The sequence below is a fragment of the Panthera pardus genome, unplaced genomic scaffold (genome assembly GCF_024362965.1).
Source record: "Panthera pardus isolate Hobbes unplaced genomic scaffold, ASM2436296v1 HiC_scaffold_17, whole genome shotgun sequence".
Taxonomy (NCBI): Eukaryota; Metazoa; Chordata; class Mammalia; order Carnivora; family Felidae; genus Panthera; species Panthera pardus.
In genome coordinates, this window is record NW_026526732.1 from 144,705,686 (window position 1) to 144,728,252 (window position 22,567).

Here is a 22,567-nt window from a genome sequence, read left to right on the forward strand (position 1 = left end):
GTGAAAAGAAGGAGGGAGGCTGAGGCCCGGGAAAGGCCACACTGTGGAGGACCAAAGTCAAGGCCTTCAGGGCACGTCCCCTGCTAGTGGGGAGAGGAGAAAAAAAATCTACCTAAGAGAACAGTTCTGGAGGTTCAGTGGAAGGACAGGTTGGAAGGACCTTGGCTTTTATTGTGGAAGGCCCAGAGACGGCACATTTGTGTTTCTCAATCAACAGAAAGTCAAAGGGACCCATGTCTTACCTGAAGGAGCCGAGGTGAGAGCAGATCCCTGAGACTCCTTCTAACCAGAGCTCCTGTTAATTTTTTTTTTTTTTTTTTTTTTTATCTCTAGTTTCTGTTTATTGGCAGAACAGCCTTGGGCAAATCTCTTTCCCTCTCAAGGACTCAGTTCCAGATCTGTAAAGTCTGGGTAAGTTGAATTATCTTGAAACTAAGCAGCAGTGAGCTTTCTAATATCGCAACTAACAATACCAAGTTTAGGGGCGCCTGGGGAGCTCAGTCGGTTAAGGGTCTCACTTCGGCTCAGATCATGATCTCGTGGTTTGTGGGTTTGGGCCCCGCATCGGGCTCTGCACTGGTGGTGTGGAGCCTGCTTGGGATTCTCTCTCCCTCTGCCCCTCCCCCACTCGTGCTTGCTCGCGCACGCTCTCTCTCTCTCTCTCTCTCAAAATAAGCTTAAAAACAAAAATAATGCTAAGCTAAATACTGTATTAAATATGGGGGCATTGGTGACAGACAGTGATATCTACCCTGGACAAAGTGAGAAGTGGAAGGGTCAAGGCCCCGAGCATAGATCATATGGTGCAGACCAGTGAGGGGCTGGAGACCTGGGCTATGCTGGCGGACATTGAGGTTCCTGGTTGAGGCCCTGAGTGAGGACTAGAAGGAGGCGGCTTGGTGTTGGGCAAAGGGGCTTTGGATCCACAAAGTCCTGGCTTTGCATCCTAAGGTCGTTTCCCTGTGTGAGCTCAGACAAGTTGGGGTACTGAACTACTTCAGACCTCGGTTTCCTTATCTGTAAAATGGAGCAGGTGATGCCCATTATTCTACAGATTTCTAGAACGTTAATTCAAAGTGATTGCTCCAACCCCACTGGACAAGCTTTTGAGGAGACAGGGTCTCCCTTATCTCTATATCCCTGGTAACCAACTCGTCTAGCTCATTTGGGCAGCTAGTCTGGCACGGGGGCTTATTTGCCAAATGGGACAGTAGCATCATGGAATTAGTGTGAGGGTTAAATATGTGACAGATGTTAAATTCTCACCACGGCACCTATTACATGGCAGGTTCTCTGTAAAAAAACAAACATATAAATTCCTTCCCTTCTCTGTGCTACTACTGGTCAAGGGGCCCAGAGATTCTCGATCTGACAGTTGTCAAACAGTTTAACAACTGAATTCATCATAGATGCTCAATAAATGTTTGCTGGACAGAAGGCAAGATGTGCGTGGTGGGGAAGACCCAGGCCCTGTTTGGGACTTCTTGGTGGAAGTCCGGGGTTCTTCATGAATGAGTCGATGTTTCAGAGGGAAGGGGCAGACTTTTCCTTTAGTCATCTGACTGATTGAGCCCCTGCAATGTGCCAGGCACGGTCTTAGCGGTGGGAAGTCCTTGCCTGCATAAAACTTACATCCTGGTGGGAAGCAGACAAGGATAATGCTATAAGGGAAAATAAAGAGGACCGGGGGACGAGAGTGACGAGGCACTGCGTTAGGTAGTGTGGCCAGGAAAGCTTCCATGCAGAGGGGGCATTTGGGCAGATACCTGACAGACTGGGCTGAGGGAACAGCAGGTAGAAAGGTCCTGAGACAGGAGTCGCAGGGCCAATGAGGAGGTTGGTGTGGCTGGCATGGGGTCAGTGAGGGGAAGAGAACGATGAGATGAAGTCAGAGAGGTCACGGGGGTGGGGCCCACAGCCTCGTAAGTCCTTTCACCACAGAGTGAGATGGGAGCCAGGGGGGAGCTCCAGCAGAGCGCCGCAACTTGACTTTGGTTTCCGGTGCCTCTGTGAAGATTCTGGTCGCCAAACTGTAAGGGCTGGGAGGCTCCCCTCACTTGGAAAATCATGAGTGGCTGGAAGGAAGAAGAGAGCAGAAGTGAGAGAGGAAGCTAGTGCCCACTGGGCCGCCACAGACCCCAGGGCAGGGAAGCGTGGGAGGAGTGGATCCTAGGGCAAGAGAGGCTGCTGGGCTGGCAGCAGGAGGGCCTGGGGCTTCTCTTTGCCCATGGACCCAGTTAGCTGGCGCTATGATCTGGGGAGAAGTGGGAGGGAGGGGCGGTGTGGGGTTCTGGTTGGGATAGTAGGGCACCCGGCTGGAAGACTGTCACCCTCTAGGAGGAAAGGGGACGAGAGGTGTGGAGAGCTCTGTGTCCGGCTTTAGCGTCCTCCTCTACTCCGGCAGAGCATGGCTTCTCCCCACACCTCCCAGGCAGGTCCTCACTGCTCTTGGGTACCTGATCTTGCTGTTACTGGTGGAGTTTCTTATCAAGGGAAGAGTTCAGGTGACCTTGAATGCAGCGTTCGCCCTCCCTACGCTTCTTAGTAAAAGAAGGGGTTTAACTAGATGGTCTCCAACCAAGCCCCTTCTAGCATTTCTATTAATGGATGGAATCAGACACTACATCTCTCCCACCTCCTTACTGCCATGTGGTTTCAGGTTTCTGCCATGCCCTCTATCTTTCCTTTTCTCTCCAGGGCTGCCATGTGTGGTGGTGGAGGGTGTTCACTGCACAAGGACACCCAGCCAAGGGAGTAAGTAGAGGCTCAGACCCGCCCGTGCCCTGCTTAACAAGCCATGTGCCCTGTCTGGCTCAGGGTTTCATTTACCCAGAGTGAAGAACACATTTTTCTAGTCTGTCCCTGTCCCATGCAGAGTCCTTCTTCTGCTCTTCTGGGTCCCTGTTCTCCGACCATCACCAGTCTCCACCAGGGCAAATCTGAGGGCGGCATTTACACGAAGTGTACTGAGAGGGTGGACAGCAGCTGCCTCCCCTGTGAGGAACTCTGCCTCCTAAACCCCGTGGTGCTTTTCCTCTCCTTATCAATGCTGCGAGTTGCCTCTCGAAATTGCTCTGCCGTCATTAACACCGCGGATTAGGTCAGACGAGTGCGTGTGTGCAGTCTTAGATGGCAAAGGCAAAGCGCTGATGCTGATTATTCTAGATCTTCTGGGCATGGCCCATTCCGTGCTCACGGTTCTTAATCAGAGGGACGCGCGTTGGTTACGTGGCCGGGTGGGCCAGGGCCATGGCTGGTTCTGATGTGGCTGCCAGGCCCAGACAACACGTCTGCAGCACCTGCCGGCCTGCTGGCATCACAAGTGACCTCAGTAGAAGAAATGGCCCATCGGATGGCATGCCTGCTGGCTGCTTTTGAACCATCAGCAATTCATTCGAGCAAGGACTATGAGCATTTTGCCCTGGGCCTGAACACCAAGTTTTGTGTTCTGGGGCTCACTCTGTTGGCCATGTGGCTGAGGGGTATCTTGCAGACCACCACTCCTGAAGTGCTCCCTTCTGAAAAGCTTCTGGAGGAGGAGGAGGAGGCCAAGACCTGTGGCCTTGCATCATGGCCCCCCACCTCCTGGCCTCCTGTTCTGCCTCCACCACCTTCACCCTAGGCTCCAGCCACACCGTGGTCTCCCTCCGGCCCTTGATCGTGCTGGTTCCCTGCCAGGAGTGCCCGCTTAGCCTTGTCCTGCAGGCAGAAGCTCGTCATCTGTGGCAGCTGCTGTCCCGGTGATGCCCTGACCTTTACTGCTTCAGTATGTTCCAGTCCCACATCCGGATGCCAGCACCTGCATTTCTTTGCCTGGAGCTTTCTCTGGCCTCTGGAACCTGCATGTGCCACTCTGTGCTGGGCAGAGGCCAGAAGTGCCAGGGAATTCCCCCCCTCCCCCCAAACAGGAACCCCCAGCCACTGACAAAAGTTGGTGTATACACACCCCTGCTCTCTCACCCCTGTGGCGGGCTAAGTCCAGGGCGTGTTCTGCCAGAGCTCCTCAGTGCGAATGAGCCCTAGCTGCCCGGTGATAACCGGCTTGAGAAACCACCCAGGACTGCCCACTTACCTGTCTTACTTCCGCGCTCCCCACAGCGTTTTCCTTCGTCTCCCAAATAAACTACTCACATTCAAATCTTTCTCTCCGGGTCTGCTTCTAGAGGAACCAAACAGACATCATCTTCAATGCCCTTCTCAAGATCACCTCCTTTTTGCAGTTTCCCCTGACCCTCCCTTGTTTCCACTTTTGAGGCAAAACTGTTGGCCACTCTTTGCTTTTAAAATGTTTATTTTGGGGGGGGGGGCGCCTGGGTGGCTCAGTCGGTTGAGTGTCTGACTTTGGCTCAGGTCATGATCTCGCGGTCTGTGAGTTCGAGCCCCGTGTGGGGCTCTGTGCTGACAGCTCAGAGCCTGGAACCTGCTTCGGATTCTGTGTCTCCCTCTTTCTCTGCCCCTCCCCTGCTCATGCTCTGTCTCTCTCTCTCTCTCTGTCAAAAATAAATAAACATTTTTTAATGTTTATTTATTTTTGACAGAGAGAGAGAGAGAGAAAGAGAGAGAGTGTGCACAAATGGGAGGGGCGGGGTGGGGTGGGGAGACACAGAATCTGTAGGAGGCTCCCATCTGTCAGCACAGGGACTGTGAGATCATGACCTGAGCCGAAGTCAGATGCTCAACCACTCAACGGCTTGAGCCACCCAGGCACTCCTGGCTACTCTTTTCTCTTCCAAGGGCCTTTATACCTACCTCAGCAGCACTCCTCAAGTCTCACTGGGGTTTGTCTGTACCATCTGTCTGCATGTCCTGGGGCCCCTATTAACCTGAGGATTCTGTGGGGACAAAGTCTTTTTTTTTTTTTTTTTAGTTTATTTATTTATTTTTGAGAGAGAGTGCAGGAAGGGGCAGAGAGAGAGAATCCCAAGCCGGCTCTGCGCCTTAGTTTTAATGTTTACCATAAAACATTACCATACCAGTTTTATGGTATGGGTATGATATTTCAAAATTTAAAAAAATTTCAAAAAAAATTTTTTTTTTCAAAAAAAAAAAAGAATCATGGTGTCTAGCTCAGGGTAGGCTCTTTGAAAATAGAATGGTGGTTATCAAGAAGTTTCCCAAATGGCCCCAGCAGTGCGCCAGTCACACAGTAGGTACTCAGTAAATACTGGTGGAATGAATGGATAACGGTCCACAAGCAGGTTTGCAGCACTGTCTGGGAGAGGTATGGGGGATGGGAGGGTGGTGGGCAGAGAAATTTCAAGCCCAGTATTGCATCCCTCAGGAAAGGAGGCTGGGATTATTCTCTGGGGAGGTAGGGCTAAGGGTCAATCCAGGAGTGGGGCCCTCAGACCCCAGTGTGCCCCACTGCCATGGGAGTCCCAGCGCCTCTGCCCCTTGGTGTCAGTCCCGGGTGGCAGAAGGAGTCCAGCCGAACTGACGTACGGGTAAACGAAAACACTTAACCTAGGCCAAGGAATGTGTTCTTATACTCATCTTTGACTTTGGCTGTATCTGATGTTCTGGGAATCGACTTCAAACAATCTCTGGACTTGCCAGTTAAGGCCTGGCTTGCCAACGGCATGCCCCCAGAGGGCGTGACTTTTCTGCGTCCAGCCTTCTTGGCCTCCCCCAGCCCCCCCCCGCCCCCCCCCCCCGCACGGTATCCGGTGGTGGGCGTAGAAAAGTGGGCTCCATCTCTGCAAAGCTTTGACAGAGGCTGAGGAGGGCCTGCGGGGGATTTTCCGGAGTCTCAGTGCAGCAATCTATGCGGGCAGCCCTAGGGAGATGCCACAGCTCACAGTCCTGGAGACCCCTGGTCTGGAAGGGCCAGGCTGAGGCAGGGTGGGGCCCGTCCAGCCCTGAAGACATGAAGGGGTTGGTTCAGGAGGGGTGCCACCTGAGAGGTGCCTCAACTGTCCCCACTCTCCCAGGACAGGGATCAGAACCCTGCACACAGCAGGCGCCTACTCAGCGCTGGCTGGATAGGAGCCCAGGGAGCCCAGGCCACCCTCGCAGTCTGGTGGAGGAAGCTTCTAGACCCCAGGGGCTGGCTCAGCTACGTGGTCACGACGGGCCGGGGATGGGGAGGGCGCTGGCGTGTGGCTTAGGTGGCTGACTCGGTGTGGCCAGAGGAGGATGGGGGAGCGCCCAAGCACCGACCCTGCCTGGTCCTAACGACCCTCCTTAGGAAACCCAGGAGGCCCCTCCGGGCACCGGGGTCGCCCCCACACACCTCCGCAAGAGATGTGATGCTGTTTATAGACTGACGCCTGGCCCCCGGTGGGGCGCACCCTCAGCAGAGAGCTCCCCCAGCCTTTTGCGGGAGGATGTCTCTTTTGCGCACGTCACTCCCACCCAGCCCGGCGTAGACCCTTCTCAAACAGACGCCCGGCGGTTCACAAAACCCTCTCCCTCTTCCAGTAGGAAACCCCTGAGGGGGGAGGGGGTGGGCGCAGAAGGAGACGCACACGGCCCCGACCGTCTCTGGCTCACCCCCCACCCCCCAGGCTGCCAGCATCTGGAGCCGCGTCCCCACGCCCGCCACGCGCGCACACACGCACACACACAGACTCACGCTCGCACGGACACACTCACACCCGCGCGCAGACCCCGCCCGCGGCCCCGCCCCGGCCCCTGCGGGCGCCCCCTCCGGCGCGCGCGGACCCGGCACGCAGCCCGCCCCGGCCGGCGGGAGGCGGCGGCTTCGGGCAGATTTGATTTTCCCGCAGCCCGGGCGCCCCGGAGCCCCAGCCGGAGCCGAGGAGGTGGCGCGCGCAGCCGGGTCCCCGGCCCCGCTGCCGCCCGCGCCGAGACCCAGCGAGGGGCGGCGCAGCCCGGGCGCTCCCGGCGTCCGGCCACCCCCACGCCCCTCTCCCTCTCCCTCACCCCTTCTGTTCCCCACCCGAAGCCGCACGCTCCTCTCCCCAAACCCTTCTCCACGACTCCGCGCGTGCCTCCCGGTGCCCTCTCCCCGCGCCCCTCCGCCTCTCTCCGCTGCACCCCAGCTCCCTGGGCACCTCGCCCCTCTCCGCTGCCCCCGCCCTGCCCCCTGCCTCCTCGTCGCGTCACCTGCACCCCCTCCTCTACCCGCGGCCCCCGCTCCCTCCGCCCCCCTTCCCTCTCTCACTTCCCACGCCCCCTCTTCGCGCTCCTCTCTCCTCCCTTTGCCGCCCAGCGCCGGCTCCGGAGTTGGGGGAGAGCCCAGGGTTTCAGTCGCTTTGGAGGAGGCGTGAATCGCGCAGGGATTGACTAATTTGGGGTGGGGGGCGCGGTAGGCGATGGAGCAGCCTGAGGACATGGCGTCGCTGAGCGAGTTCGACTCCTTGGCGGGCAGCATCCCGGCCACCAAGGTGGAGATCACCGTGTCCTGCAGGTGAGCCGCCCGCTGGCCGGGTCCCCCTGCCCCGCCCCTGGACCCGGAGCCCCGCGGCTCCTGCCGCGCGGACCCTCTACCCTCGCGCGCCCCCTTTCAGAGTGTCCTTGCCTCCAGGATGCCCCCCCCGTGCGTGTCCAGCAGGAGTCCCTGCCCAGCCACGGGTGATGACCGCGGAATGGGGGGAAGCCAGGCTTGGGGTCCTATCTCGGAAAGTTTGCACTCCAGGCTGTTGCTGAGAAGAGATGTGAAGACACAGGAACAGGGGTCCTGGCGCCCGAAGCAGGAGAGGGAGGTAATGAAAGGCTATCCCGGGGTCTTGGCACAGGTTATTGCCGATCAACTCTTGCCCAAATGATGAAGTGAGTGATTTTGCCCCATCCTCCCCAGGAATACCCAGCCTCCGCCTTCTCTGTTCTTCTCTTCTCTCTTCTCTCTGCTCCTTTGCCCCAATATCCTCCTCTCCACCCCACCCACCCACTACCCTAGACCCCAGGGTTTGAAGCTTTTCTTCATCTCCAACAACAGAACCGGCGGAAAAGGATCAGATTGATTCATTCAATCAATGGATAACTGAGCTATGGATAACTGATAACAACTTAAAGTGGCACCATTAAAATAAACAATAACTTAGGTACACAAAATCTTAAGCCAAAGGACTAGGACAGTGAGTGTGGAATTTGAGAGTCCAGCAGGGGAGGGGAGGTGTGTTTTTATGGGCTACCACCCCCAAATCCTCAGTCATGTCACACAGACTTTGGGGGTAACTTCTCCATCTGAGAGCTGGGTCTCTCCCGGTTTCTTCCAGGCAGTATGGGGTACCAGTGGAGAAGGGGGATTCTTCTCTAATGCAGTCATCATCCTGTGGCTGGCCTAGGGTCACTGCCTGGCTGGGCTGTGAGGGGTACTGTGGCCCCGGGCATAGCCCACCTTGACATTCCCCTGGATTTGCTGTTCCTCCTACCCTAGATGATGCTACCCAATAGCATTTCCGCGGTCCTGGCTGTGCCCTTGTTCCAAATCACCCACTCTGTTTTCATCCAGGCCCCTCTCTGGTCAGACCCTTCACTCACCCTCGTGGCCTCTCAACTCTCGTTTCCACAGTTGTGGCCCTGGGGGCCCTGTAGCCAGACAGAGAGCTGGGCTGAGGTGCAGGAAGGGGAGGGACTGGGATTTGAGGGTGTGTAGGAGGGAGGGCCCGTGAGGTGGAGCATAGCCCCCCCTCCCATGCCAGGCCCTTCCTGGGTCTCCTGTGATAACACCCACATGTCTCCCCGTGGTCCCGCACATCGCTGTCAGAATTCTCTCCTGACTCCATTTGCATCTTGCCATCGCTCTGCTGGGAGATTCCTGATGGCCCATTAGCTCCAGTCTCACCTCCTCAGCCATCAATAGTTGCCACAGCCTGCCTTTCCTTCCCTGCGGAGCACACATCCCTGCGCCTGACGCTCCCTCCCAGCTTGTCAGGCTTGTGTCAGAGCTGTCTCCAGATCCTTGTCACCACCGGGCTCTGAGCAGCCTATTCCCCATCCTGAATTCACCCCTCTTTCATCTCTGCCAGTTCATGTCCCCCCATCCTGAAAAGCCTGTTCTCATGCCCCCCACTTGCAGCCCTCCTGCTCACCCATGAGACACCCAGTCCGAATCACAGAGTCTTCTGTGTCCCCTGGGTCCTGGGTACTCAGCCTGGCCCAAGGGGTCACTCACATACCGAGCACTCCACCTCTGAAGCCATCTCAGGTGTGTAGGCTCCACCCCTCCTCCCCCAAAGCAACTGTCTAAGCATTTGAGGACGGGGATCCCCACCCTGGCTCAGACCCATGAACCCTCTACTCCAGTGGAGAGGAGAGGAGGCAGAGGGCACGTGGCACTGTGGCTTTGGAGTCAGACACCTTGAAACTGACTCAGCTCCACCCTTTGGGGCATGCTTTTCGCCTCCATCACCCCCGTTGGTCAAGTACAAACAACGAAACCTGTATTGGAGAAATCTTATTTGCTGAGGTAGCGCCTCTGCTTAGAGGAGTGGTTGGCATGCATGTTGCACATACGTAACAAACGCGGTTGGAAGAATTACGGGAGTAGAGGATGGGGAGGCACCCAGCACCTACTTTGCACTTGCTTGGCACATAGTCGGTGCTCAATAAGTAGGTACGATGATTACTGTGAGGCAGCAGCACTTGGCCCCTCCTGTTTGCTCTCGGAAAGCGGAGGGGTCCAAAGGACTCAAGGTTTTTGCCTAAGAAATACCCGGGGATCCCCCTGAGTTCCTGGGGGATGTGATTTGGGATCGGCCCTGGCATCTCAAGGGATGTGATCCATCAGCCCAACTCAGGCCCTGCTCCTGGTCTGAAAGCCACCCAGAGGGTGGGGCCTGGTGTCGGTAGGAAGGATGAGGAGGCAGGAGTCACCTGGAACAGAGGGGAGGCCAAAAACCAGTCTGGGTGGGCTTGGAATTGTAAATCCATCTTTACCTCCAGCAGGTCCAAATATCTAGCTTCTAGAAGAAGGAGAGAGAGAAGGGAAAAGGGGAGGTGGGAGAAGAGGAGCAGAGGGAGGAGGGAGAGCTGCACAGAATGGCTTTCTCCAGCATATTCAAGACTCCATGGTCATAAGTCTTCCTCCCCAGTATCCCGTGGTCGGCACTGACTGGGTCCCAGGAGAGGAGGTTAAGGGATGTCCTGCGCTGAGCATCTAGGTGACCCCTTCTGGTGGGCAGGGACAGGAAGGCAGGCAGAGGGGTTGGTGGGGTGAGAACTTCGGGGGGCTTTGAGAATGGGCAGCTCAGGTTGAGGGGCCTGGTATTTCAGGGAACTGGAAACTAACATCCCTGGGATCCAGTTCCCTTCCAGCTCCGCCCTGCTCCTTAGGAAGGTCCCAGCCAACCCTGCAGCCCCAGGAGCTCTCTGCTTTTGCCTGGGAAAGACCTGATGCCCTGCCACGCCTCTCCTAGGGCACTGCTAGCTGAGCAGAGCTGCCTGGTCCAGGGGCATGTCTGACCCCCTGCACAGGACCACCGTGGAGGCCTAGCCAAGCCTCCACTGAAGGCACATGACACTGTGGGATGGACGTATTTGGGTCTCTCTGCTTTGGGTAGTGTATCCCTTGGGCTGATCTATGGTTTACGCGCAAACACTGACTTTAGTAAACTCAGGTTCACATATTGTGAAGCTTCTGGTCATTTGGCTCAATGGTTAGGAACATGAACTGTGGGATCTGTCTGCCTGGGTTCAAATCCCAGCTCTATCCTTGTGACGTTGCATAAACTACTTAACCTGTGCCTCTGTTTTCTCATCTGTAAAAGGTGTGCACTGATTCTTATCACAGTTATGAGGGTGAGGTGGATTAGTCCGTGAATAGTAATTGATTTGCCTAGTATTTGACACATGAGTAAATAAACATTTGCCTTTCTAGTTGGATCCCAGGGTTTGTGTGGGTCCTGGAGATCTGATCCATGGAGAGATTTTTATTCACCCCTCCCTGCCTCAGCTTTACTGAGATAGATTTGACATACTGTGTACATTTAGAGATTCTGAAGGGTTGTTTGGGGGGTAAGTAGAGGAGATGGTTTGTGGGACCAGATACCGGAAGACGTTGTAGAAAACGTGAGCCGCAAGCTTCTCCTTCCTCTGATGGTCTGTTGCAGACCTTTCCTGACGATTAGCCTCCCTGCAGACCCATTCCAAACTCAGCTATCTCGTGTCCCATTCCCCACAATCCTCACTACTTTTGAGGTCTCTCTGTGCAGGGATCCGGACCAGTGTGTTAGAAAGAGCGATTTGCATTTTTTATGTAACAGGAAACCTTTGCACTTCCACAGGGTCCTGCGGGAAGAAGGAATGCACAGTTTCACACGGTGGGTCTCTTGGAGCCCATAGGGAAGACAAGGAGGGGAGAGTCCAGAAGGCAGACAGTTTGCTTGGCCAGGCTGGAATCTCTCAAGCAGCGGCCGGGCCCCTGCCAGCGGGTGGGGTTGGAGGGCAGTTGCTGTCTCTGCCCCGAAGATGTTTTCTGCTGTCTGTTCAAGTTGGCGTTTTGCTGCCGAGCCCTGAGAGGCAGCCTAGCTCAGGAGCTGTGCCCCGGACCTCTCTCGGAAGGGGTGTGAATGGGCTCTGAATGCTTTCTTCTGACAGGCGCTGGGAAGGCAGCTCTGGGGAAGGAGGAGCCTGGGGGCAACGTGGCAGCTGTCAAGGCCAGTGTTAGGAAAAAGATTACTCCCAGGCGCTTGGTAGTGGAGCCAGGGGAATGAGTGGAAATTACTGAGTGCTTACTATGTGCTAGGCACTTCACATCTGTATTAGGCTGAATCGTATGCAGTGGCCTGTATTCAGCTGTTTTCGATCGACTCAAGCAGCCATTTGGTTCAAACTAAGATCATGATGTTAATTTTCGGTGGCTGCATGACGAATTACCGCGCGCCCAGCGGCTTACGACAACAGCCGTTTATTTTCTGGCAGTTTCTGTAGGTCAGAAGCTTAGGCATATAGCGCATCTGGCCCCTCTGCCCAGGGTCTCGCCACGCTGAAATCAAGGTGTCTGCAGGGGCTATGATCTCATCTGAGGCTCGGGGCCTAAGCCAAGCTCATTTAGATGGTTGGCAGAATCCAGTTCCTCGAAGCTGTGGGATTAAAGTCCTGTTTTCTTGCTGGCTGATGGATCAGGAGGGTTCTCAGCTCCTAGAGGCCGCCCTCAGGTCCTAGCTGTGTGGACCTGTCACAACATGGCGGGTCCCTTCTTGGGAGTCAGCAGGAAGGTCTCTTCCCCAGTCGGCCATGACAGAGTCTTATGTAAAGTAGCAGTGATCACCGGCATGAGTATCATCATATTTCCAGGTCCCACCCACACTCAAGGGGAGGGGACTATGCAGGCTTGTTCACCAGGGGGCAGGACTCTTGGGGACCATCTTCGATTTCTGCCATCCACAATTACTGTATCTTTTTAACCTTGCAACAATCCTATAAGGTACGTAGAAGTAGTTTCCCTTTTTGCCGATTAGGAAATCAGAGCTCAGAGAGGTTAAGGGACCTGCCCAAAAGGTTTCAGTTAGCACATTTTGGAGAATGGGATCCAAATCCAGTTTCCTCAGACTTCAGGGCCTTGAGGGCTTCTTGAGGTTGGGGATTGGGGTCTCCATGAGGGTCATCGTAGGGGCCTGGGTGCCAACCATAGTAGATGTCACCAAGGAGTGTGTGCTCTCTCTCCAGGGATGGGAGAGGCCTTCCTTACTCTAGAATGCCTCTGGTTCTGGGAGGCAAACCCAGAATGGGAGGAATCTCTAGGGAGCAGAGACCAGAGAGAGTCATGGGATGGCAGTGAGTTTCCCTGGCATCCAGACCATATGGTGGTAGCTCCCATTCCTCCTCTCCCAGCCCAGAGTTCTTGCTTGGACCCAAGGCCATTGCTGGAGATGACTTACCATTGGGAAGAGAGGGTGGGAGGAGGTAAGGGGAATAAGGCTGGAAAGCTTTGGGGCACAGAGGAGTCAGGTTCAGCTAGGAATGTTTCAGCTATGGATAACAGAAAATCTGGTAGTGGCTCAAACCCCAAATATATATATTTTTTGTCAGATCACAGTGAGTCTGGAGGTAGGTTATTGCAGTGCAGGTTTGTCACCTCACTTTGCTACCAAGAACCCAGCTATCTTTCTACTCTGCTGCCATCCAAATGGTGGACCTCCTTGTTACAAAATGGCTGCACCTGTTCCAGGCATCACAACCACATCCAAAGATAGGAAGCAAGGCATGGGGCCAAAGGCCTCTGTTTTACAAGTTCTTTTATCTGAAAAGCACAATCCTTCCCCAAATCTCACCAGACTTCCCCTTCTATTTCAGTGGCTAAAGCTAGGCCTCACGTCCTCCTCCAGAGGACTAGCGTATTAGTTAGCATGGGCTGCCATAACCAAATACTATAGACTGGGTGGTTTAAACAACAGAAATTTATTTCCCACCATTGAGGATGTTAGTCTGAGATCAGCATAGTTGGGTTCTGGGGAGGACTCTCTTCATGACTTCAGATGGCCACCTTCTCACTGTGTTCTCACGTGGCAGAGAAAGAGAGAGCAAGCTCTCTGGTATCTTTTCTCATAAGGACACTAATCCCATCACGAGGGCCCCACCCCCATAACCCTAATTACCATCCGAAGGCCAATCTCCAAATACCATCACATTGAGGATTAGTGTTTCAATATATACATTTTAGGAGGTACACAATTCAGTTGATAGCAACGAGGGATAAGAATCTACCTTCTAGGATTTCGGGTGTTTCTATCAGATACCTCAACCATTGTGGATTCTGTTAGCAGGAAGAGAGTGAGGAATGCTTGCTGGGTGGACAGCCATGACCTCTGCCACAGGAGGCTTTCCAAGTGATCCATATGTTACCTGAGCTCCCTGGGGGTACTTGGAGTTTGGTATCTCTGAGGACTAGCTCCTTAGATTTTCCTGCAGTAAGTGGACAGCCTGTGTTAGGTGACTGGGGACTGATTCTCCAAGCACAGCTTGGCCAGACCCCTGACTATCTCTGTTCTTGACAGTCTCCTGGGCAAGAAAAAAAAAAAAAAAACCCTGAAAACTTAGTGTGATAAGTTGGCAAACCTTCCTGGGCAAAACATTGCAAGATGGCTCTGTCCTCTAATACTGCTCACTTCTGGTGGCCCAGCATAGTGCCTGCAGGTCCCAATAGGAGAGCTTTATGCCTTTGGATCTTGAAGAATCCTGGGCAGGACACTGAAAGTCAATGCGGTTCCTGGCTTACCCTCTCCACAATCTCAGCTGGCTCAGTTAAGATCTCTAGCCTCAGTCTTTCCATCTGTTAAATGGGGAGAAATATTGGTCCTGTCCACGTTCTATAAGATTGTTATAAAGACAAACGAGATTATATTTGTGAAGTTCCGTATAAACTGGGATGTACTAAATAAAATTAATAATGGTAATAGGTACCAATAACTGAACACTACTGATACATTCATTTGTTCAACAATTGGTATTGATCCTCATTTACTATTGAGTCTGAATAGTTTTTATTTATTTTATTTTGAGAGAGAGAGAGAGAGGCCAGGGGGAGGGGCAGAGAGAGGGGGGAGGGAAAGAATCCCAAGCAAGCTCCATGCTGTCAGCACAGAGCCCGATGCAGGGCTCATTTCCACAAACCGTGAGATCACGACCTGACCCAAAACCAGGAGTCAGACACTTAACCGACTGAGCCACCCAGGTACCTCGAGTCTTCAGAGTTTGAAGTGCTGAGGATATAGTGGTGAACAAGATAGACAAACTCTCTCGTTGAACTCACAGTGATCTGTGTGTGAGGGGGTGGGGAGGGGGATTATAACAAATATATACATTTTTTTATTAAGCCAGTAATGTCTGATAGAGATAGGTGTTCTGCAAATAAGTCTGTGGTTGTTGGGGACACTACAGACAGGATGAGCGGGTAACATCGAGCTGAGAGCCAAAGGATGAGAAAGCCAACTGGGGAAGGAACCGTAGGGAAGGTGATTCAGAGGGGGAGAACGGCAAGTGCAAAGGCCCGATGGCAGAAGAGACCTTGGTATGCTCTCAAAACTGCAGAGAGGCCAGTGTAGCTGGAGCGGTGTGGGAGATGGGGAGGGAAGAAAGCTGAGCTTAGAGGGGAAATGGGGGATGTGGGTCACGGCCTTGTGACCAGCGCGAAGGGGTTGGGTATTTTAACAGCACCTGGGGGGGGGGGGGGGTCGGGTGGTTAACCGGGAGTAATGTGATCTGATACATTTTCTAAAAAAACTTTTCTCTGGTTGCTGTGACGACGGGGGCAGGGACTGAAGCACACTGCTAGGCAGGAAGCTACTGCCACATCCGAGTGAGCGAGCCCGAGTGAGCGAGCGAGAGACAATGCTGATGGTGGTGTGGGGTTTGGAGTGTGTTTTTGAAGTAGAAATGGTTAAGACTTGATGAATAGGACCGGTGGGGGCATAAGGGAGCGAGGAGTCAACGTGCTTCCTGCCTTCCTATTTTAAGCTATTGGTTTCACAACTGCAGAAGGCAGGTATGTGACCCCATACGCAGATGAGGAAACTGAGGGTCAGTAGCTTGTCCAGAGTCACAGAATTACCACGTGGCCGTGTGGAGATTCCAGCATGGATGCCTCTGAGGCCAGAACTCAGGCTCTCGTCCTTTGGCCACACAGCATGGGAGGGACAATTATTGCAGTAATTAATAATAGTCATAATAATAATGCAAATAGCCCCAGGAAGGAGAGCTCTTTAAGCCGTGTGCAAATTGCTTTTTAGACCTTGGTGAGGTGGCTTGGCAGGGAAACAGTGCACGCGGGTGAGGAGCGGGATCTTAAAGGGGGAGATGGGCAAGTGCCAAGGGCTGGGTGCCAACATCCCTTTCTTCCCCAGTTCCCTCCTCTTCTTTTCTTGGATTCCTTCTGCGTGTGTGGACGGAGAGCAGGGCAGGAGGAGACAGAAAGCCCTCCAGTTCTCTCCAGCCATTCCTTTGGAAGCAGCCCTGCTGAGAGCCAAGCAGGACACAGGGGAGAGTGAGAAGGGGAGGGGGCACTGCTGGCCAGGATGGGGTTTGGGGTGGCCCTGGGTTTGGAAATGCAGACACTCCCCGTGGCACCTGTAGCTGGGTTTGGGCGTCAGACTTCAAGCTCAGCGTGTTCCCTGGCAAGTTGGGTGACACTGGGCACCTCTGTCAGCCCCAGCACCCTGGCCTCTAGAAGGAGGCCACGTCCACTTCCTGGCATTTGATACGTAGGGTGAATAGGGTGTCACAGGTTAAGCACTCGGAGCAGACTGTCTCTGTGATTAATGTCTGCCAGCTCCCACCCTCTTCGCCTGCCTGGGGTGTGGGCCAGATGTTTGGGGTCGAATGGCTCTGCAGAGAAATGGGGTGTTGCTGGCAGGCTCTTCGGGGCCAGGGATCTCTGGATCTTCTCGAGATTCCTGTTTCTCCCCGATGGTGGCTCACGTGTCCCCAGTCTGCTCTCCGTAAGGAAGGCCGTGCAGCCGTATTGGGCAGTGGTGAGCATGCGGGGGCTCAAAGTCCTGCTGCAGCCCGTTTAGGGGGGCAGAGCATGAGGCGTCCCTAGAGATCCTACTTCATTCTCCACAGGCCTTTAGCCAGCACCCATTGAATTCCAGGCACCGAATTGCAGCTTACTACAACGTTAGACACTCTTCTAACTGTTTTGCATCTATGAGCTCTGTTAATTCTCAGAAAATCCCAAGGAGAGAGGGACTCTTATTATCCCTACTTTACAGATGGGGATACTGAGGCACATCTGTGAGGTCATCTACCTAGTAAAGGGCAGAACTGAGTTTTGGACTGAGTGGTGAAGCTCCACATCTGCTCTCTGTGCTCCCCACCTCTTGCCAGACGTTGGAAGGATGCTTAGGGAGAGTTGCTGGGGAAAAGATGAACCAGGTTTTTGTAACTCTTTTAGCCTCAGGAACCTCTTTGGGAATCTGATGACAGCTCTCCAAAAAGAATGCATCCAAATGTACCAATATGCCACGTTTTCCTTCCAGTTTCAGGGGGTCCGTGGGGACCCCTGGTCCAGGAAAAGCTGAGGGTGAGTGCTCTTAATGTGTTTCCCACTACGCCGTAGCTGGAGTCATTGCTCAGAGCATCTATATAGCATTTTTGGGCTTCGCTTAGAGACAACCAGGGATGTGTGATGGTCAGTTTACCCAGCAACTCAGCTCAAGAGCAAATGTGTCTCCCCCTCAGACTGGGGCTCCCTGAGACAGGGCTGTGTCTCCCCTCAGACTTGGACTCCCTAAGGCAAGGCTATGTCTCCCCATCAGACTGGGGTTCCTGAGAACAAGGCTGTGTCTCCCTCCCCTCAGACTGGGACCTCCTGAGGGCAGGTTGTATTTCCCCTCCTTAGCCTGGGGAGCTCTGAGGGCAGGACTATGTCTCCCCCCTCAGACTGGGGCTCCCCAAAGGCAGGGCTGTGTCTCCCCCCCTCAGATTGGAGCTCCCCGAAGGCAGGACTATGTCTCCCCTCCGCTCAAACTGGGGCTCCCTGAAGGCAGGGCTGTGTCTCCCCCCTCAGACTGGGTATCCCTGAGGACAGGGCTGTATCTCCTCCTCTCTCTGACTGGAGAGTCCCAGCCTATACTCCCTACTGTTTTAAGTCTCACAGATGGGAGGGTGGTACCCTCAGGCTCCCGTCTTTGGCACCAGGTAAGAGGTCCTATTTCCGCCCTTTCAGTGCTCTCTCCCTTTGCTGGGGCTTTGGAGACTTCTGACCTCACCACTCAGTGCATAGTTGTTTTTTCTGGCTGCCACCGAATCGAAAACGATTCCTTGGGGGAGAGGAGGGAGGAAAGGGGCCCTGGGCTCCTTCCCCAGCCTTGATTTCAGGAACAAAAGAAGCTAAGCTCCAGGCTGCTGTGCGGGCAGCTGAAGGGTTTTATGCTGTTTGGGGGAAAAAACACCTTTTGCCTGTTGGAAAGAATTTCTCTTTGAGCTCTCCCAAGACAGAAGGTGGAGAAAAAGCACTTATGGTCTGGTGTGGCCGAGCCCTGTGGTCGGGGCCCTGCTTCAGGCCAGACCTGGTCTCCTTCCACCCTGCTTCTCACTGCTTCTCACCGGCTGTGTCTGTGGGCAAGTCAGTCACTGTCCCTCAGCCTGCGAGTCCTCGATGCCTCAGGGTGAGGGTCACGTGACAGCTTTCAAGCGCTGTGTCTGTGTACATGGTTGCGGTGGGGGAAGCTGAGGCCCTAAAGACCCCTGTGTCCCAACATGCAGTGTTTGGAGTGCTGCCATCAGAAACATGGTGTGCGGGTGTGGGTGTGTGTGGTGGGGAAGATAGTTGAAACATGACTTCCAGGAGCCCATCCAGACCAGCAGAAACCGGGCTCTGGGCCTAGGGCCCAAGAATCTGCCTTTTTACAAGAGGGGGCAGGGGTGAGTCCCAGGAAATGAGAGGCTCATGGCTTGTGTGGGGAAGCCACCATTTCAGGGCCATAAGAGTAGGCTCAGCGGGCCCTGAGGCTTCTGTTAGGACAGGCCCTTGGGGTCAGGCACAGATAGGGGCAATTGTGGATGATGTAAGGGATCAGAGAGGGGTGTAGGGTGCAGGGACTTAGGCAAAGGGGCAGAGGGGCCTTAAGCTGAGTGGGAGGGAAGGTGGGGAGGCCAAGGAGGGGCCTGAGGCTGGGGTGAGTGGGGTTCCTGTTAGCCAGTAGGAGATTCAACACATACAATGGGGTGCTGGGAGTATATGTGTTGGGGGTGGGCTTCCTTGGTCAGGTGAGGGCGGAGGTGGCTCGTGTCGCCCATCCTGGGTCTCTCTTTTTCACCAAATGAACCTAAACACCCGCCAGGAGAGTGGCCGCTCTGTTCAGCCCTGAGCCAATGATGACTGACCCTCTGAGCAGCCTCACTAGGCCCAGGTGCTCCAGAGCAGTCCTGAGGGAGGAACCAGTTTAGCCCTACTTTATAAGTGGGGACATTGAGACACAAGGAAGGCAAGAAACTTGTCCAGAGCTGGAATGTGAACCCCGCTTGTCTGCCTGCTGCCCACGCACTTAACCACTAGGCCGTACAGCTAAAAGAGAGTCTAGGGGCTGGTCCTGACTGAGCAGATGCCATGCGGGTGGGAGACAAGAGCCTTACCCATGTGGCCATTCCTCTTGGTCTTCCTTCATCCCAATTTGCCAGCACCCTGCTCTGAGTCACATGCTGGGCTGGCCTGCAGCAGAGGTGGGGTCCCTAGCATGGAGGAGCACCCAGCCAGTGTGGGAGATAGATGTGTCCCTCATTTTGCAGCCCAGGGTGTGCTGAGTATGGACATGGGGCCCTACAAGTCAGGGGCTGCACACTACAGGCCCAAGAGAGCTCTGGGGAGGGGAGAGGAGATGGTTGTTGGTCAGTGCCTGTTCAGGGAAGGCAAAATCAAGGACGGATAGGAATTGGACAAGGGTTTCGTCATCCTCGGGTGTCCGGGTCAGGCTAACCCAAGCCCCAGGGCTCCGTGAGAGTCCAGAGGTTACAGGGCAGGGAGCCACTGAAGCTACATCACTGGTTCTATTTCTCAGTCTAGGTGGGAACATGGGCAGAACCACCTCTGTCTCTGTCTCTGTGTCCTTCCTTTTCTGTCTCTATCTCTCTGTATCTTTTTGTCTCTCTCTGTCTCTCCATCTCTGTCTGTCTCTGTCACACACACATGCACACACACACACACACACACACACACACACACACGCTGAAATCCAGCATCTCACTAGCCTAGATGTGACAAAACCTGAGTTCCAGACCCAAGCTTGGAGGAGACCCAGACCTTAGAGAAATGAGATGTCCTTTCTCAGAGTCTCATATTCCTGATTTATAAAGGAATTGGAAAAGGTGACCTCAGGTCCCTTCTAGCTTGAACATTCTAAGGTTTTGTGCAATTATAGAATTTCATTATGGAATTCAAAGATAAATTCCAGCACTCTCTTTAATAATGTCCTGCCCCCCCCCCCCCCCGCCCAACCCTCTTTATTACTCCTCACCACGCCTCATGTTCTGCCCACTGTAGAGTCTCATCTTTGGTGTGAAGGCATTTTGCCCTTTGCTGAAATCAAGATAGACCCTTCTGCCCCCAAACCTAGCACACTGCAGGAGGAGGTGGTCAGCCCACGTTGGTGTGGATGCATGTACTTAAAAGTGATGTCTTACCTGTACTCCCCCTGCCCCCTTCAGGGCTGCCTTTCATCATTTCATCTGGTGCTCACTGCGGTGGGCTGGGAGGTTTATCAGATGATGTCCAAAGTGACAGCTGTCCCCAAGCAGATCTGGTGCAGGAGTGGTGGAGACCAGCAGAGGGGGTGTGGGTGTGGGTGGCGGCCTTTAGGGAAGAGGCCCCTGAATGAAGGCTGGAACAGAGGGTGGGGATCTGGGGATCCCTCTCTCAAGGGCATCTCTGGGAGTCTTGGGGATTCATGAGCGTGATCTGGGGCCTCCCCAGCAGCAGGGGTGCCATGTGCTGGCACCTGGTTGCCACTGCATCTGTCCATTCATCAGCTCGTCTTTGGCTCCCACCTCCCACCTTTGGCATTGACTATGGGGTCAAATTGCCCAGATAGACTGTCACTCCTGATGGCTTTAGTGACAGTGACCCAAGGTAAGGCCTTCTTCTAGATCTTTCTGGCTCTACCACTGCCTATTCCCTGCAGCTCCTTGGGTTTCATTCTCCCCTCCTAGGAGAAGACGGAACAGATGACCCAGAGGGCTCCATATTCTGACAGTTGGAGTTGGGGGTCAGGAAGCCACACGGACCGGTGTCTATTGTTTCTCCTTTCTGAGAAAGGAGTTCATGGAAGGAGTGGAGGGACAGGGTGAGAAGACCCCTGGGGACATCTGGAAGGGAGGTGGGACAAGGCTAAGATGGCTGGCAAGGCCAGAGTTTACTTTATTTATTTTATAATGTTTTATTTATCGTCAAGACGGCGCAAGTGGGGGAGGGGTGGCGAGAGGGGGACAGAAGATCTGAGGCAGGCTCTGCGCTGACAGCAACGAGGCCGATGTGGGGCTTGGACTCAGGAATCACGAGATCATGACCTGAGCTGAAGTCGGACGTTCAACCGACTGAGCCACCCAGGCGCCCCGGGCAGGCTTACTTTAGGGTAGTGTAGGAAGGAACAGTAGCTTGCAGAGGCAGGAGGGCTCACAGAAGTCTTCCAGGGGTGGGGGTGGGAGCCCTTACACGAGTCAACAAGGTCTTTGATGAGGGGGTCGCCCACTGGGCTTCTGGGACTCGGTCCCACTGGAGACTTGGGAGCACGCCTGGGATCTGCCTGGCATTGGGGGGTGGGGAGAGCAATGAAGAACTGGGTATTTACCCCCAAGTCCTGCCCATCATTGGTTGAGGGCTGACCTGGGGAGCATACACTTCCTGGTAATTTGCAGCTGGCTTGCCAGAGAAGGCCCTTGGGAGAGAAGCAGATGCCGGAGGAAACCGTGGGTGTGTACAGGAGCTAGAAGGGCTGAGGAGATAGATAGGGTAAGGCATCTGCAATCTTCAGGACTGGTTCTATTGTCTCCATTGTACAGGTGAGGAAACAGAGGCTCAGAGAAGCCGAGTCACGTCCCAGCCAGAAACTGAGTTTCCAGTGGGCTGTGTTGCTTCCTGACAGCAGCAGGTCACTATGGAATGAGGGACACAGATGTTCAGGACATACCCTTGCCTGATCCTTCTATGCCTCCGCTTCCGCATCTGTCCGATGGGATGATGCCTACCCGGTACTGACCTCGCAGGGCAGCGTGTGAATTGGGAGCGAATTTACAGGACACTTAGCATCCATCACTGGGGTTCAAGAGCGTGTGATAGCACGGAAGCGGGGCAGGAGGGGCTTGCCACCCGTTCAGGACCTCTCGGTCCCCAGATGTGTCCATCGTCCTGCTGTAGTGCCTTCAAGTCTGATTATCAGGGCCATGTGTTAGCTTCCGGGGACCCTGTTCAAATGAGTCTGTTTCCCATGGCTCCAAGTATCATTAATCTATCGGCATAGATGGGAGGGTTGAATAAACTGGCTGTAACTAGAGCCCTCAGAGAATGGGACACAAGGTGGCTAAGTTTTGTTTGCTGGATTTTACTTTATTTATTTATTTGAGGTAGGTGACAGGAGAATTCCTGGAACAGGCTAAGACATTGGGCAGAGTGAGGTTTGGCTCAAGAGTGAGGTCCTGCGGGATCCAGGGTACCCAGAGCGTGTGTGGCTGGTTGGGGTGGGAGGTGGGGAGCCCCGCTCCTTAGGAGGCTGAGCTGAGGGACCTCCAGGGCCCGCCCGCCCTATGCCGGTTTTAATGAGCACCTAATGATCTTGTCCCGAAGGAGCCGTCTTCTCTTCCGGTTTTGCCTGCAGCGGGCCTGAGGCAGCCTCTGCGTCTCACATCGGCCTGAATCCCCTGAGAGCCTCCTCTCTGGCTGTGCTAACTTTTCTTCTCTCCCCACTCTTTCAGGAACCTTTTGGACAAAGACATGTTTTCCAAGTCCGACCCACGTAAGTCCTGCTCTGACAATAATAACAGTAACAACAACAGCAACGACATTCCGACCGATTGCGGCGGCCGACCCTGGAGCCCTTCCTGCGTGCTATGTGCCAGGCACCACTCCGGGTGCATCCAGGCTGTTTAGTGTTTTACTGATACTGTCTGGAGGAGAACTGGAGAGTCTGACCCTTCCCAGCCTGCAGGAACTGGTGAAGATTCAACACAACCAAGG

At 54.3% G+C, this 22,567-nt stretch overlaps 1 protein-coding gene across 3 annotated transcripts in view; it reads left to right on the forward strand.

Moving 5' to 3' along the window:
* The first annotated feature begins 6,401 nt into the window (after positions 1-6,401).
* CPNE5 (copine 5) overlaps positions 6,402-22,567 on the forward strand; it is a 95,294-nt gene continuing 79,128 nt past the window's right edge. For 2 of the 3 annotated variants that reach the window (XM_053905083.1, XM_053905085.1), the window contains exons 1-2: positions 6,403-7,372; positions 22,306-22,346. In XM_053905083.1, the coding sequence (XP_053761058.1) occupies positions 7,278-7,372; positions 22,306-22,346 (136 nt within the window). In that variant the 5' untranslated portion in view covers positions 6,403-7,277. Of the gene's footprint in view, positions 7,373-22,305; positions 22,347-22,567 lie in introns of all 3 variants that reach the window. The other variant, XM_053905084.1, reaches the window with a different exon arrangement.